This window comes from Gopherus evgoodei, chromosome 24, assembly GCF_007399415.2.
Source record: "Gopherus evgoodei ecotype Sinaloan lineage chromosome 24, rGopEvg1_v1.p, whole genome shotgun sequence".
NCBI classification, from domain to species: domain Eukaryota; kingdom Metazoa; phylum Chordata; order Testudines; family Testudinidae; genus Gopherus; species Gopherus evgoodei.
The window spans coordinates 615683-630871 of NC_044345.1; the positions used below are offsets into that span (position 1 = coordinate 615683).

General features: G+C 62.1%; 1 protein-coding gene across 1 annotated transcript; it reads left to right on the top strand.

The window, feature by feature from the left end:
- The first annotated feature begins 6235 nt into the window (after positions 1 to 6235).
- LOC115639599 (lysosomal acid glucosylceramidase-like) lies at positions 6236 to 11459 on the top strand. The gene is made up of 10 exons (XM_030542581.1): positions 6236 to 6302; positions 6623 to 6838; positions 6943 to 7089; positions 7241 to 7374; positions 8562 to 8734; positions 9551 to 9788; positions 9952 to 10176; positions 10276 to 10439; positions 10926 to 11051; positions 11300 to 11459. The coding sequence occupies exons 1-10, from the start codon at positions 6236 to 6238 to the stop codon at positions 11400 to 11402; spliced, it is 1593 nt and encodes a 530-aa protein (XP_030398441.1). The 3' UTR covers positions 11403 to 11459.
- Positions 11460 to 15189: the final 3730 nt, after the last annotated feature.

A 15189-nucleotide genomic window follows, 5' to 3' on the forward strand; every position in this document is an offset into this window, starting at 1 on the left:
GCGGAGGAGCTTGGCGCAGAGGCCCCCAGGCTAGCCAGGTCCTGCAGGGGAGCTGGGTGCAGAGGCCCCCAGGCTAGCCGGGCCCCGCGGAGAAGCTGGGCGCAGAGGCCCCCAGGCTAGCCGGGCCCCGCAGAGGAGCTGGGCACAGAGGCCCCCAGGCTAGCCGGGCCCCGCGGAGGAGCTGGGCGCAGAGGCCCCCAGGCTAGCCAGGTTCTGCAGAGGAGCTGGGCGCAGAGGCCCCCAGGCTAGCCGGGTCCCGCAGGGGAGCTGGGCGCAGAGGCCCCCAGGCTAGCCGGGCCCCGCGGAGGAGCTGGGCGCAGAGGCCCCCAGGCTAGCCGGGCCCCGCGGAGGAGCTGGGCGCAGAGGCCCCCAGGCTAGCCGGGCCCCGCGGAGGAGCTGGGCGCAGAAGCCCCCAGGCTAGCCGGGCCCCGCGGAGGAGCTGGGCGCAGAGGACCCCAGGCTAGCCGGGCCCCGCGGAGGAGCTGGGCGCAGAGGCCCCCAGGCTAGCCGGGCCCCGCGGAGGAGCTGGGCGCAGAGGCCCCCAGGCTAGCCAGGTTCTGCAGAGGAGCTGGGTGCAGAGGCCCCCAGGCTAGCCGGGCCCTGTGGAGGAGCTGGGTGCAGAGGCCCCCAGGCTAGCCAGGTCCTGCAGAGGAGCTGGGTGCAGAGGCCCCCAGGCTAGCCGGGCCCCGCGGAGGAGCTGGGCGCAGAGGCCCCCAGGCTAGCCAGGTTCTGCAGAGGAGCTGGGCGCAGAGGCCCCCAGGCTAGCCGGGCCCCGCAGAGGAGCTGGGTGCAGAGGCCCCCAGGCTAGCCAGGTCCTGCAGGGGAGCTGGGTGCAGAGGCCCCCAGGCTAGCCGGGCCCCGCGGAGGAGCTGGGCGCAGAGGCCCCCAGGCTAGCCAGGTTCTGCAGAGGAGCTGGGCGCAGAGGCCCCCAGGCTAGCCGGGCCCCGCAGAGGAGCTGGGTGCAGAGGCCCCCAGGCTAGCCAGGTCCTGCAGGGGAGCTGGGTGCAGAGGCCCCCAGGCTAGCTGGGCCCCGCGGAGGAGCTCGGCGCAGAGGCCCCCAGGCTAGCCAGGTTCTGCAGAGGAGCTGGGCGCAGAGGCCCCCAGGCTAGCCGGGCCCCGCAGAGGAGCTGGGTGCAGAGGCCCCCAGGCTAGCCAGGTCCTGCAGGGGAGCTGGGTGCAGAGGCCCCCAGGCTAGCTGGGCCCCGCGGAGGAGCTGGGTGCAGAGGCCCCCAGGCTAGCCAGGTCCTGCAGGGGAGCTGGGCGCAGAGGCCCCCAGGCTAGCCGGGCCCCGCGGAGGAGCTGGGTGCAGAGGCCCCCAGGCTAGCCAGGTTCTGCAGAGGAGCTGGGCGCAGAGGCCCCCAGGCTAGCCGGGCCCCGCAGAGGAGCTGGGTGCAGAGGCCCCCAGGCTAGCCAGGTCCTGCAGGGGAGCTGGGTGCAGAGGCCCCCAGGCTAGCTGGGCCCCGCGGAGGAGCTGGGCGCAGAGGCCCCCAGGCTAGCCAGGTTCTGCAGAGGAGCTGGGCGCAGAGGCCCCCAGGCTAGCCGGGCCCCGCAGAGGAGCTGGGTGCAGAGGCCCCCAGGCTAGCCAGGTCCTGCAGGGGAGCTGGGCGCAGAGGCCCCCAGGCTAGCCGGGCCCCGCGGAGGAGCTGGGTGCAGAGGCCCCCAGGCTAGCCAGGTCCTGCAGGGGAGCTGGGTGCAGAGGCCCCCAGGCTAGCTGGGCCCCGCGGAGGAGCTCGGCGCAGAGGCCCCCAGGCTAGCCAGGTTCTGCAGAGGAGCTGGGTGCAGCGGAGAACCCCAAGAAACCCTTTGCAGAACTGTGTGTGGGATAGACTGCGAGTGCCGGATGTTACAGCCAGGTACAAGGCTGCATGGGATTTGCAGGGGAGCAGCAGTGGCTGGGCAAGAAGCCAGTGCATGAGGGCGCCAAGGAGACAGACTCAGTGAGTCTGCCCTGGAAGCCTGCCAGCTCCTCTTTCCTGGAATAGATAATGAGCTGGAGAGGGCTCCCCAGCCTGCAGAGACCTGGCTCAGCTGGACTGCCCAGGGCCCAAACCGGAACCAGCTGATCCCTGGGGTTTCTGCAGCCTCCCCCTTTCTGGCCTGCCCCAGGGAAAGCCCCTTTCCCTGGGCAATGCAGCTGCATGATTCCTGGGAGCCACCAGGGCCTTGGTGCTGAAGCATCTACACTGCGATGCACCTGGCCTGCTGCCAGCACCTTTGGGGCACTCCGACACTGAGCACCACAATAACTACAACGTGCTACTGTGGCCCCGCTGCTCTGCTGGAGCAATGCAGCTGCAGGTGCCATGCTGGGAGCTCTCAAGCTGTGGAGTGGCTCTGGGGAAAGGGGGCTGGCAGCTGGGGGGGGGGGGGGACCACCAGGCTGAGGGCACAGGACGCTCTTGGGGTCTCCTGTCCTGCTGAATAACACAGACAGGCTGCGCTGTCCCCTGCCACCTGGTGCAGAGCTTGACAGGAGCCTGTGGCTGGCATCTGCTTCACAAGCCAGGAGAGGTGTCAGGAAGCTGCGTCTTTGGCCGCCTGCTTTGCCCTTTAGCCTTTGCCACACCTGCGATGTTCTCACCCTTTCTCTGTGCTAGGAAACAATCTACCAGACAAGACCAGCACTGCTGGCTCCAGGCAGGACTGGAGGGGTTCATGTCCCAGAGTTTGCCCTTCGGTGCTGGCCTGGAAGGGCTGGGTCTGCCACAGTCCATGGCAGGTACGCTAGCCAGGGCAGCTGAGACAGCCGGGAATGGGCCAGCACTGACCAGATCTTGGCTCTTTAGAGCAACCGAAAGACAGGGGACCTGTTTGTTGTGGCCTGTTTAACTCTTAGGAGAGAGGTGGAGATTGGGGGGGGGACAGTCAGACCCACCCTCTGTGAACAGCAGCACTGGAAAGTGTGTGGGTGTGGGTGGCTTTTATAAACAGTTGTTTTAACAAGGTTGTAAGACCTCTGCCTCCTGAGAAGTCCCAGGGTAATCGCTGCTCCTAGCACGGGGCTTTTCTGAGCTCTCCAGACAAGCCAGTGGACTGGTCCTTGAGGAGGGAGCTGCTCTCAGGGGTTCCCTGGGAGGCCAGGGCACCTGCCACTGCCCATTCCTATTTACAAAGTCCGCGAAAGGTAGCCCACGGGCACCAGTGCTGGGGTGACTGTGACGCAGACGTGCCGGGCAGGCGTATTACCCTCTGGCCGGCCAGCTCCTCGCTATTCACTGAGGGGGTTGGAGGGTTTCTGCCAAAAGCCGAGAACTAGCTGATTGGTGGGGTTCACGGGAGACGCCAGTGCAGGAGATAGTTGGAGACGTGTAAACCAAAGCTTATTAGGTTGCAGAACTGTTCCCATGAGACTTGTGGCCAGAGGCCAGGTGGGTGTCGGGGTGACTCAGACAATGCTGAGAACTGGAGATGTCTGCAGAGACAGCCCTAGGTTTGCTGTCTAGACTGGGGGAGACTTGAGCATTTACAGAGACCCCCAGGAGAGCTTGGGGGACCCTGAGACAACAGCCTGAAAAGGGATGAGAGCAGAAGTGGCACAAACACATTACAGAGGAGAAACTCTGAACTGTCCCCAGGTTTCTGGACTGGGGCTGGGGCTGCTCCGGGGCATCAGGGAAAGTCCACAGGAGGAATTCAGGGGAGATGGAGGGGCAGGCAGGGGGTTCCCCTGAGGGTCCTCTCCCTCTGCCCCAGACTAGCACTCGGGACCTACCCCGCTCCTGGGTTGCATTGTGTGACCAGAGATTTGCAAATGCTGCTGGGAACTTTGGAGCAAAAGTTGCAAAATCCTCCCCAGATTCCCTTTAGAATTCAGGGAGCCGCCCTCTCTCCGTGACAGATTCTTCTGGCTGAGCAGGTCGGCTCATCTCCTCCCACGGTGCTGCTGCCCCACCAGGCAGGTGCGGCTGCATCCCAGTCTCTTGGGGACTGGGGAGAGAGGCAGAGCAGGACCGGTGGCCTTGGCAGCAGGGGGTCTCTGCTTTGCTGGCTCACCAGGTGAGTGGGGCTAGTCCGGTTTGTTCTGTGCTGGGCGTGGGGGCTGACTGAGGCTGTTCGGGGAAGTGGGAAGCTGCTCACAGGGAATATGAAGCGTGTTCATTAGTTAACCCACACAGGCCGATAGGGAGGCAGGGAGGAGCTGCCCCATTCCACACATGGGCAAACGGGGGCTCTGTGGGAGACAGAGATTTGCCCAGAGTCCCAGAAGTGGCAGAATCGTGGTTAGACCTAGTGAACCCCGAGTTCCCAGGCCCATGCATGACACACTGGGGCAGTGGGAAGGGGAGGCGTTTGCATGGCTGTGCTGCACCGCCTGCCCCACTCCGGAGCTCTGGGATGTGGTGGTGGCTTTGCCCCTAGGCACAGCCAGTCCCAGCAAAAGGCAGTTGTGGTTGCTGAGCTGACGCATTGCTTGGTCGCTTATGTAAGTTATGTTCCTAATGCCAAGCAAGTTCTGCAGGGTGGGCAGGGCCCAGCTGGGCTCCCTATGTACTGCCAGCTGGGGCAATGCTGCATTTGCTGATGCCCAGAAAACGTACGACCAGCAGTGGGCACAGCTGAGCTGGAGCCCGGACATGCTTTAGCTGCGGGTGCAATTGTGCAGAGCAGGGCTCAGAAACTGAGGTTAAAGGCACCAAATAGCCCCTCTCTCCGGAGCTGAGGGCTCTGGTGCAGCCATCACTTGGGAGCCCTTGTGTATAGTGTCTCCCAAGGTGTCCGGAATGGTTGAGCCATGCCCGGCTGCTGAGCCCCCCCATGGGGAATACAGAGCGCCCGCTGTTACTGCCTGTCCCATGGGGGCACTTTGTGTTCCAGCCGGAGGATCTGTGCCGGGGATGGGGCGATGGGAAGAGCTGGGGGCTGAGTGGGAAGGTTCACATTCAAGAGTGGGCGAGCGGGAAAGGGAGCAGCGCTGGCAAGCGGCTGGGTGGAGCCGGAGAAGCCAGGGTGGAGCAGGTGTAGGAGTGGAGAGACGCTGCTGGAGCCAGGAGTGGAGCTGGGTAGTGCTTTGAAGGTGAGAGAGAAGCTGGAGCTGGCCATGCAGGAGGTGGAGCGGTCCTCGCTGGGCAAGGAGGAATCCTGGCCAGAGTCCTAAGTGAAGCAGCTCCCTGGCATTGAGACGGGCAGAAGGGGAGCGAGCTGAGATCGGGGGGAGAGGTGTGACGAAGTGGGACTGTTCTTAATGTTTTCTTGGAACACTGTGTGGGTGCCTCAGTTTCCCCAATGCATTTCTTAAGTCTCTAGTGCGCATAAATGGCCGACACTCTGTCTCCTGGCATGGCTAAAGGTGAACAAAGAGAACAGGTGACCTCCTGGCCCAGGAAAGAGACAAAGGCCAGAAAGGAGGGGCTGGAGTCAGTTTGGGACTGGCTGGGGACAAGAAGTGGGTGCAGATGGGATTGTCTGACTCACTGGGCCCCAGAATGGACCCTGCTGAGGGGTCCTGTTCTCTCTACCTACAAGTTCTGTTTTAGACCCTGTTCCTATCATCAAATAAACCTCTGTTTTACTGGCTGGCTGAGAGTCACGTCTGACTGCAAAGTGGGGGTGCAGGACCCTGTGGCTTCCCCAGGACCCCACCTGGGCGGGCTCGCTGTGGGAAGCGCATGGAGGGGCAGAGGATGCTGAATGCTCCAAGGTCAGACCCAGGAGGTGAAGCCGTGTGAGCTTCTTGCCCTGAACAAGTCTGCTCCAAGGGAGAGGAAGCTCCCCAAAGTCCTACCTGGCTTTGTGGGGAGCAGTTCCAGAGCATTGTCTGGGGACTCCGTGACAAGGTGCCAGCCCTGTGCAGAGATAGGAGCCTTTGCTGTGGGGGCAGAGCCGGAAGATAGTCTGGGGGCCACAAAAGGAAAAGCAGCAGGACCGGGCCAGGCCCTGGCTGCAAGGGGAACTGGGCAGGGCAGACAGAGGTTATCCTGGGGCCACAGAGCTGAGGGCAGGTGACAGACTCAGCCCAAGCTACCCAAGGGGGCGCAGGTAGAGAGGACTCTGCTGGGGCATCCAACTCTGTTCCATGACACAGCCTCTCGTGAGCCCCTTGCCCTCCCCTTCGCCCCACGGTGCTGGGCTCGCCTGACTGCTGCTGAGGCTGGAGCTGCTGAGGGCGCAGTGAGTGGGGAGCGAGTGACGCAGCGGCCCCGACACTCACAGCCTCCATCCTGCTTTCAGGCCCAGGTGCCCAGTGCCGTGCTCGCTGGGACTGGCTGTGGGGGTGGCGCTGGGCAGGAAAGGCGCCATGTGGGCCGGGTGTGCCAGCATCATGGGCTGGTTCCTTTTCATCCAGACAGTGCCCAGGGTGGCAGGTAAGTGCTTGTGATGTGTCATGTGTGTGCCCCGGGGGGAGAGTTCCTCCTGGGTGCAGCTCAGCCTCTGCGCTTCTCCTCGGGGTGGGGGTGGGGGGCGTAGTGGGGTATTGGCTGGCGCAGGAGTCTTGGGGGTTGAGGGACCAAACGGGTGTGCTGAGAATCCTGCTGCACCTGGGATGGGTGCCTGGGACTGTGTGGGAGGGACCTCTCTCGGGGCATCCCCAGAGCTCGGAGGAATGGGATTGGTCAGGGGGGGGGGGATATCCTCTCCCAGGAGGGGTGGGGAAGCCCCAAACTGTACCCGGAGCCCTGCCCAGCCCTGTCTGTCTCCTCATCCCTAGGCGGCCGTCCCTGCAATGCCAAGAACTTTGGCCATGACTCTCTGGTGTGTGAGTGCAATGCCTCCTATTGTGACACGCTGGACCCCGTTGTCGTCCCGGCCCTGGGCACGTACGCCAAGTATGAGAGCAGCAAGATGGGCAAGCGGCTGGAGCGCAGCGAGGGGAGGTTCCAGAGCGACTCCACGGCCCCAGGTATCGGCTTGGGCACTTGGGATGCCAAGGGCAGGGCTGGCCGCTGTCCCTGACTCTTGCTGCCAGCTGCAGGGCTCTGAGCTGGGCTGCTCTCTGCCCCGCAGATCTGTTGCTGAAGCTGGACATGGCGCAGCGGTACCAGAAAGTGAAGGGCTTTGGTGGGGCTCTCACAGACTCTGCCGCCATGAACATCATGGCCCTGTCCCCGGATGCCCAGACCAACCTACTCAAGTCGTACTTCTCAGAGGAAGGTGAGTTGTGGGGCTGAGCCCTGGAGATACAGGCATGGCGGGGCGAGCAGGGCTGCTGACCCCCAGGACAAACAATGCCCACGGGCCAGGTTCCCTCCTCCTACTGTCCACTCAGCTCTGGGCCCCGGATCACCTCCTTCCTGTCCCACAGGGATCGAGTACAACCTGGTCCGCATCCCCATGGCCAGCTGTGACTTCTCGGTCCGCCTCTACACCTATGATGACTCCGAGGGGGACTTTGAGCTGAGGAACTTCAGCCTGACTGAGGAGGACACAAAGCTGAAAGTGAGCAGTTCCCTTGGGGAGCAAGGGCCCTGGGCGGGGAGGAGCTGTGGTGGGGAAGGGGGACTGGCTGGGGGGGCGGTGATGGAAGAGGGGAAGGAGGGCTGGCTGGGGGGGTGGTGTTGGAAGCGAGGAAAGGGGACTGGCTGGGGGTGGTGCTGGAGGCGGGGACGGGAAGCCTACCCTGGGGAAGGCGAGGGCAAGGCCTCCGGCACAGGATGGAGCAGGGAGGGACTGTCACGGAGTCACCGGGCGATGCTCTGGAACTGCTCCCTGCGAAGCCAGGCAGGATTTTGGGTAGCCTCCTCTCCCTTGGAGCAGACTGTCTGCAGGGCAAGAAGCTCCCACGGCTTCACCTCCTGGGTCTCTCCTTGGAGCATTCAGCATCCTCTGCCCCTTCGTGCGCTTCACATAGCGAGTCCTCCCAGGCGGGGTCCTGGGGAAGCCACAGGGTCCTGCACCCCCACTTTGCAGTCAGACATGACTCTCAGCCAGCCAATATCACAGAGGTTTATTAGATGACAGGGACATGGTCTAAATCAGAGCTTGTAGATACAGAGAACAGAACCCCTCAGCTGGGTCCATTCTGGGGCCCAGTGAGCCAGACCCCCATGTCTGCCCTCACTCCTCATCCCCAGCCAGCTCCCAACTGGCAGAGGGTCAGCCAGAAACTGAGGGCCCCCCACAGTATTCAGAGGAAACATTTAAGAACACTCCCACTTCGTCACAGGGACCAGTCTCAGTTTGCTCCTTGGCCAAGCTCCCAGGTCCTGCCTGATGCCAGGTGTTTCCTGTGGCCATCACGGGCTGGGGCTGAGTCCCCGCTCGACACTTGCCCCATCACCATCGCCCTCATCTCTCCAGCTGATGCTGGCTTGGCTGCTCCTGACAGCCCCGTGGGCAGGTGTCTCCCAGCCCCTTCTGGGGGCACTGGGGCCCCTGAGGCCCATCAAGGCCAGGCTGGCTGGTTGGGTCAGGGCCATGAGGTGCCATGTCCCACGTGTGCCTGCTCTCACCTGTACAATGTCCGAATTCTGCTCAGCCCTCGCCCCAGGGCAGCCTGACATGGGGGCTCCATTTCATAGGAGAGGCTGCGGGTGGAGGGAGGCTCCCATGGGGCAGGGGGTCTGGGGAGAGTTGCTTATAGGGCTACTGCAACACATGATCCCCTGCCTCCCCATGCTCCTCAGATCCCCATTCTCCAGCATGCCCAGGCCGTGGCCAGGACACCGCTCTTCCTGTATGCCAGTCCCTGGACATCCCCCACCTGGCTGAAAACCAATGGAGCCATGACAGGCAGGGGCACACTGAAGGGGAAGCCGGGGGACAAGTATCACAAGACCTGGGCCAACTACTTCATCAGGTAAAGGGCAGCCTGGGGCGGGGGCTCTCCTGGGGAGAGGAGCTGGCAGGATGGCGCGGGTCTCGGTGGGTACAGCTGGCCCTGGGGCTGTGCGAGTGAAGGGGCTGGATGGGTGTTGGGGACGGGGCATCAGAGGAGTCCATGTGAGCTCCCTGAGCCATCAGAATGAGAGTCACAGAAGGGCCCATTGTGAGCATCAGTCTGACCCCCAGTATCGTCCAGCCCAGAGAACTGCCCCCAAATAATCTGATTGTGGGTGAGGTCTGTCACGGAGTGTGGGGGAGTTAGGGCCCTGCACCCCCCACTTCCTGCAATTTACCGGGACTCTCAGCCAGCCAGTAACACAGAAGGTTTATTAGACGACAGGACCATGGTCCCAAGCAGGGCTTGTAGGTACAACCAGGACCCCTCAGCCAGGTCCCTCAAGGGGAAAAGGAGCTTAGACCCCAGACTTGGGGTTCCCTGTGTCTTCCCAGCCAGCCCAAAACTGAAACCAAAAACCCCTCCAGCAGGCTCCCTCCTTTTGTCCGTTTTCCCGGGCAAAAGTGTCACCTCGCCCCACCCGCTCCTGGCTCTGGTTAAAGGCTCAGGTACCATCCCTCACCTAAAGTCATCCTTGATCTCCCATCCCCCACGCAGACAGCCCCAGTAAAACTAAACAACATTCCCAGGTCAATCTGCCCCATTCCCTCCTGCGTCACAAGGTCTCTACAGACTATGTGGATGGGGGGCAGAGGGACTGATCTCTGCACCCCAGGAGGGGCACTGGGGGGCGGGGCTGGGGCTGCTAATGTTTCTTGTCTCCCCGGCCCCCAGGTTCCTGGACGAATACGCCAAGCACAACCTGACGTTCTGGGCGGTGACGGCTGGGAACGAACCCACGGCTGGGGAAATTGTCTTCTACCCCTTCCAATGCCTGGGCTTCTCCCCCGAGCACCAGCGGGACTTCATCGCTCAGGACCTGGGCCCGGCACTGGCCAACAGCTCGCACAAGGGCATCCAGCTCATCATGCTGGACGACCAGCGAGTGATGCTGCCTTATTGGGCGGAAGTGGTGAGTCCACACGCCTGGGCCCTGCCCAGCTCCCTCGCTGGGGAGCCTGCTGTTCCGAGCAGGCAGCGCGGCTTGTGGGGGCAGGGGGGTTGGCACCAGCCTGGCTCCCTGCCCCTGGTGGTGGCCTTGGCAGCAGGTGACTCCTCCTCCATCCTCCTCTCAGGTCCTGAATGACCCCGTGGCCGCCAGCTTCATCAACGGCATCGGCATCCACTGGTACCTGGACTTCCTGGCTCCCATTGACCTCACGTTGTCCATCACCCACCACCTCTTCCCCAGCTACTACCTGCTTTCCACAGAGGCCTCCACAGGGTCCTACTTCTGGGAGCCCAGGGTGGTTCTGGGCGGCTGGGACCGAGGGAGCAAGTACAGCCACAGCATCCTGATGGTAAGGCCTCCCCAGTGCACACTGCTTCAGCCTCCTCTGGGGGACAGGAGCAGCTCGGCCCGCACGAGCCTTCAGCTGAGCCTCTTCATCGTCTCACAGAACCTGAACTACTACGTCACTGGATGGACCGACTGGAACCTGGCCCTGGACCTGGAGGGAGGGCCCAACTGGAGCAAGAACTATGTGGACAGCCCGATCATCGTGGACAGCAGCAAGGATCTCTTCTACAAGCAGCCCATGTTCTACCACATGGGGCATTTCAGGTGAGCTGGGCCCTGCCGAAGACTCCGAGAGGGCTGAGCTGCACGGTGCAGCTGGCACTGTATGGCCTGTGCACGTGAACAGGGGGGTGAGTGCAGCTCGTCACGTGTGTACGTGTGCCTGGACACGCCAGGCTGAATGTGCCCCTTTGGCCTGAGTGTGTGTTTCTGACCCCAGCTGACTTGCAGCAGTGCTGTGATGGGATCCTGCTGCTCCTAGCACCCGTCCTTGTGCTGGTTTGCAGCGAGTAGCCAGCCGTGCACTAGATCCCAGCAGCCTAGGAAAAGGCACAGCTCCTGGGTGGTTCCTGGATCTAAATTCAGCCTTTAATGCAGCTGGGGCTGGAGTGGAGCGCTAAACCAGTGGTTCTCAAACTTTTTTTTTTGAGGACCACTCGAAAATTGCGGAGGGTCTCGGCGGGCCACTTAATGATCTTTCCAAATGTTGTTTGTGCTGCGCACTCACTGCTCCCCATCTTGTCTGTGCAGCAAGTTCATCCCCGAGGGCTCCCAGCGCGTGCGGCTGGTCATCTCCAAGAAATGCTACAGGTGCAGCCTGGAGTACGCAGCCTTCCTGCGCCCGGACGGTGCCGCTGTGCTCGTGGTCCTGAACAGGTGGGTGCCTGGCACAGCCCATGAGTGTAGCATCCTGGGCTAGACCCGGCCTGCCTTTCTCCGAGTGGGGCAGGAGCTCGGCAGGTGGATTCCCAGGATGTGGGTGCTTTAGAAAAGAAACCTCCTGGGGGAGAGCCCCAAAGCCCTTCAGAGCCCTCCAGCCCCTCCTCAACCCCATCTGCCTCCGATTCTGTCAGACCTGCCTCCCTCTCTCCCGTGTGCCTCACCACCCCCCTCGCTCTTCCCAGGTACCCCACAGATGTGCCATTCGGGATCTCAGACCCAGGTGTTGGCTACATTGAGGCTGTGGCTCCAGCTGACTCCATCCAGACCTACCTGTGGAGACGCTAAGGAAGAGGCCAGGGCAGGCGGGATTGCAGCTGGGGCTGTGGGGGGAGGAAGGATGCACCCCCCTGCGTTGATATCTCTCCATTTAACACAGAAACCCCTCATCCCTCCAGGGAGGGACTTGGGGATGGGTCCTACCTCACCTGAGTGCAGGGGACCTGAAGGATCCAAGGGGGGGGGCTTGGGGGTGTGTGTGTCACACTGAGTGTCGTCGTGCTAGGACACGCCAATCTGCTCATGACAGACCCAGGACCCTGGGCTGAGCACCGACCCACCTGGGTACCTGCCTCCAGGGCCAGGGCTCCCGCCTTCCCCAGCCTGATAAGCCGCTTCCCAGAGCACCGGCTCCCACTGTTTTCTAGATATTTTAATACAAGAAACAGGTTTTCTACATCTTTGCCTGGTGTTTTTTCCTCCACCCCTCCCTGGTTGGTTGGATGTTGGCCAGAGTCAGGGGCTGGGGAGGGGCCAGGTGAGGTGGGGAAGGGCCCAGGTGAGACATGTGAAGGGGAGGAAGCATCAGGGCTGGTGGCCCAAGAGTAGCTGAATGTTCCCTCTGAGCAGGCCCAGAGCCTGAAGCACTGGCCCATCAATGGCTGTGGGCAGCTCCAAAGCCAAGGGCTCCTGCTTCTGCTCAGGCTGGGGAGGTTGGGGGTGTTTCCTGCTTCCCCGGAGTCAGTTTGGAGGGTTGTGGCCCATTTGCTGTCCAGTCCTCTCCCGCTGCCTGCCCCACCATAGAGACATGTGAAACGGGGCTGCCTAGGGCTCTGGGACCCCCTCTCCATGAGCTGGGCTGTAGCCACACGCCCCTCTACCTGGGCCCAGCACAGGGGGGTTAGCTGCCGTGCGAGGAACAGGTGGCAGCGTGGTTAGCGGAGGGGCCTGGCCGCAGGACGGCTGGGATCCAGCTCAGCAGTGCCAGGGACACGCTGTGTGCCCGTGGGCAAGGCCCAGCCTGTCACTGCGGCTCTTTCCAACCATGACGTGGAGGCCAATGTCTCCACGGGGAGCTGGGAGCGTCCGGAGCAGGCCCCGGGTCAGGCTGGGACCGGGTGGTGCCAGGGAATTCGCACTTGTGATCGCGCTATGGTGCCATCCCTGCACACTGCCTAGCGCCAGCCTGCCCACCAGCTGGCGTCTATGCTGGAAGGTGATGCGGAGTGAGGCAGATGGGAATGTAATCAAAGCGTTGACGTCAGCCAAGCGTGCGGTTCCTTTCCAAAGGGAGCGGGAACCCGTCCGCTGCGGTTTCATGCTGGATCAGTAATTCCAGTAGCAGGGAGCTCAGGGGCCGGAGGCTGCAGCAATGCTCTCCCCTCCCCTCGCTAATGGGAAGTGGGAGAATGCAGCACATACTTCCAAAATGATGTTATCCAGGGCAGTGGGGGTGGGGTGGAGGCAGAAGTCTGACAAGGGGGGTGAGTCATTCTCCCCTCACGGTGAGGGGCAGGGCCCCTGCCAGTTGTCCTGCCTGCTGGGGTTGTGTGCAAGGAAGGGCAGGCCCAGCTCCAAGCACAGACTTGCAGTGGGGGGGCTCTGCTTGTGTGACCCAGTAGGGAGCGGGGTGGATTGACCTGGGAATGTCCTTTAGTTTTACTGGGATGGTCTGCATGGGGGAGGGGAGAGCAGGGGTGACTTTAGGTGAGGGATGGTACCTGAGCCAGGAAGGGGGGTGGGGCGAGGTGACACCTTTGCCCAGGAAACTGGACAAAGAGAGAGGGGGAGAGAAGGAGGGGGAGAGCCTGCTGGAGGGGTTTTTGGTTTCAGTTTGGGGCTGGCTGGGAAGACACAGGGAACCCCAAGTCTGGGGTCTAAGCTCTTTGCCCCCCAGAGGGACCTGGCTGAGGGGTCCTGGTTGTACCTACAAGCCCTGCTTGAGACCATGGTCCTGTCATCTAATAAACCTTCTGTGTTACTGGCTGGCTGAGAGTCCCAGTGAATCGCAGGAAGCCGGGGGTGCAGGCCCCTGAATCCCCCACATTCCATGACAACTGGTGCCAGAAGTGGGATCTACTGAACCCCATGGACAGCGCTTCCTGCAGTAAGTGACTGGGGAGCAGTAGAACAGAAGGTTTATTAAATGACAGGAACACAGTCTCAAGCAGGGCTTGTAGGTACAACCAGAACCCCTCAGCCAGGTCCCTCAGGGGCAAGGAGCTTAGACCCCAGACTTGGGGTTCTCTGTCTCTTCCCAGCCAGCCCCAAACTGAAACCAAAAACCCCTCCAGCAGGCTCTCCTCCTCCTTCTCTCTCCCCTCTCCCTTTGTCCAGTTTCCTGGCAAAGGCATCACCTTGCCCCACCCGCCCCTCCTGGCTCAGGTTACAGGCTCAGGTACCGTCCCTCACCTAAAGCCATCCCTGATCTCCTATCCCTCATGCAGACAGTCTCAGGGTCTGGCTACACTTGAAACTTCAGCGCTCTGAAGTCTGAGTGTGGTCGCAGCGCCAGCGCTGGGAGAGAGCTCTCCCAGCGCTGCACGTAAACCACATCCCTTACATGTTTTTGTGTTTTTTCACACCCGAGCGCGAAAGTTGCAGTGCTGTAAAGCGCCAGTGTAGCCATGGCCTTAGTAAAACTAAACAATATTCCCTGGTCAATCCACCTGCTCCCTCCTGCATCACAGTGTCAGGGAGTCCCCGGGCGATGCTCTGGAACTGCTTCCCACCAAGCCAGACAGGACTTTGGGGAGCCTCCTCTCCCTTGGAGCAGACTGTCTCCAGGGCAAGAAGCTCACACGTCTTCACCTCCTGGGTCTCTCCTTGGAGCATTCAGCATCCTCTGCCCCTCTGTGCGCTGCCCACAGTGAGCCTGCCCAGGCGGGGTCCTGGGGAAGCCACCGGGTCCTGCACCCCCACTTTGCAGTCAGACGTGACTCTCAGCCAGCCAGTAACACAGAGTTTATTCGATGACAGGAACACAGTCTAAAAGAGAGCTTGTAGGTACAGAGAACGGGACCCCTCAGCCGGGTCCATTCTGGGGGGCAGTGAGCCAGACCCCCCACGTCTGTCCTCATCCTCGTCCCCAGCCAGCCCCTCCTCTGCTCAGCCCCTTTCCCAGGCCAGGAGGTCACTTGATCCCTTTGTCTCCAACACCTTCAGCTGGCACCTTTGCAGAGGAGGGGCCCAGGTCGTCACACACAGCTTGCCTTAAGCCTGGCCCAGGGCCCTGCATCGCTCCCTGCATGGTCACTCCCAAGCTGGCTGCAAAGGAGGGAGTGCAGGGTAAGCGGCAGCACGGGGGGACCTGCAGGGGTGGGGTGCTGAACTGTGGGGTTACCACATGTACATCTGGGAGGCAAGAGGCACCCAGAGAGGTGGGTGAATGTCATGCCCTGGGAAAGTGCCCATTACAGGCATCCCGAGACTGATTGGCCTCACAAGCTGAGCACAGGGCAGTGCATGGCACTGAGTTGAATCTCAGCCCTCTGATGCTGGGGGTCGTAGCAGTGCCTGAGAGTCTGCTATGCATGGTTCCCCAGCAAGTGTTCCCCCCCCAGGGGGCTGCACTGTAGAAACCGGCATGTGGGCGCTGGTTGACGTCAGGCTGTCTGAGTCCACAGCAGAAGAGCTTCTGTCCTGCAAGTAGCGCCAGGGGCTCATGCCAGCGCTGCAGCCTGGTTGGCTAAATTGGAGGGAAACAGGCCCTGGCATTCTCTTTGGGGCAGCCACAGCTCTGCATTCAGGCATCCTGGGAGAGGTGCCACAGGGCAGAACAAGCAAGGGCTGTGTAGTGCAAACAGCCTCCCCTGCCAGCTGTCGCCCAGGAGCCGCTTTTCCATGTGGAGCCTAA

What these genes read in the sequence shown, in the direction of transcription:
- LOC115639599 (XM_030542581.1), top strand. Translation starts at nt 6,236, where the DNA reads ATGTGGGCCGGGTGTGCCAGCATCATGGGCTGGTTCCTTTTCATCCAG. An exon ending in GAGCGACTCCACGGCCCCAG is followed by an intron (nt 6,839 to 6,942) that starts GTATCGGCTTGG and finishes TCTGCCCCGCAG; the next exon opens with ATCTGTTGCTGAAGCTGGAC. An exon ending in TACCACATGGGGCATTTCAG is followed by an intron (nt 10,440 to 10,925) that starts GTGAGCTGGGCC and finishes TTGTCTGTGCAG; the next exon opens with CAAGTTCATCCCCGAGGGCT.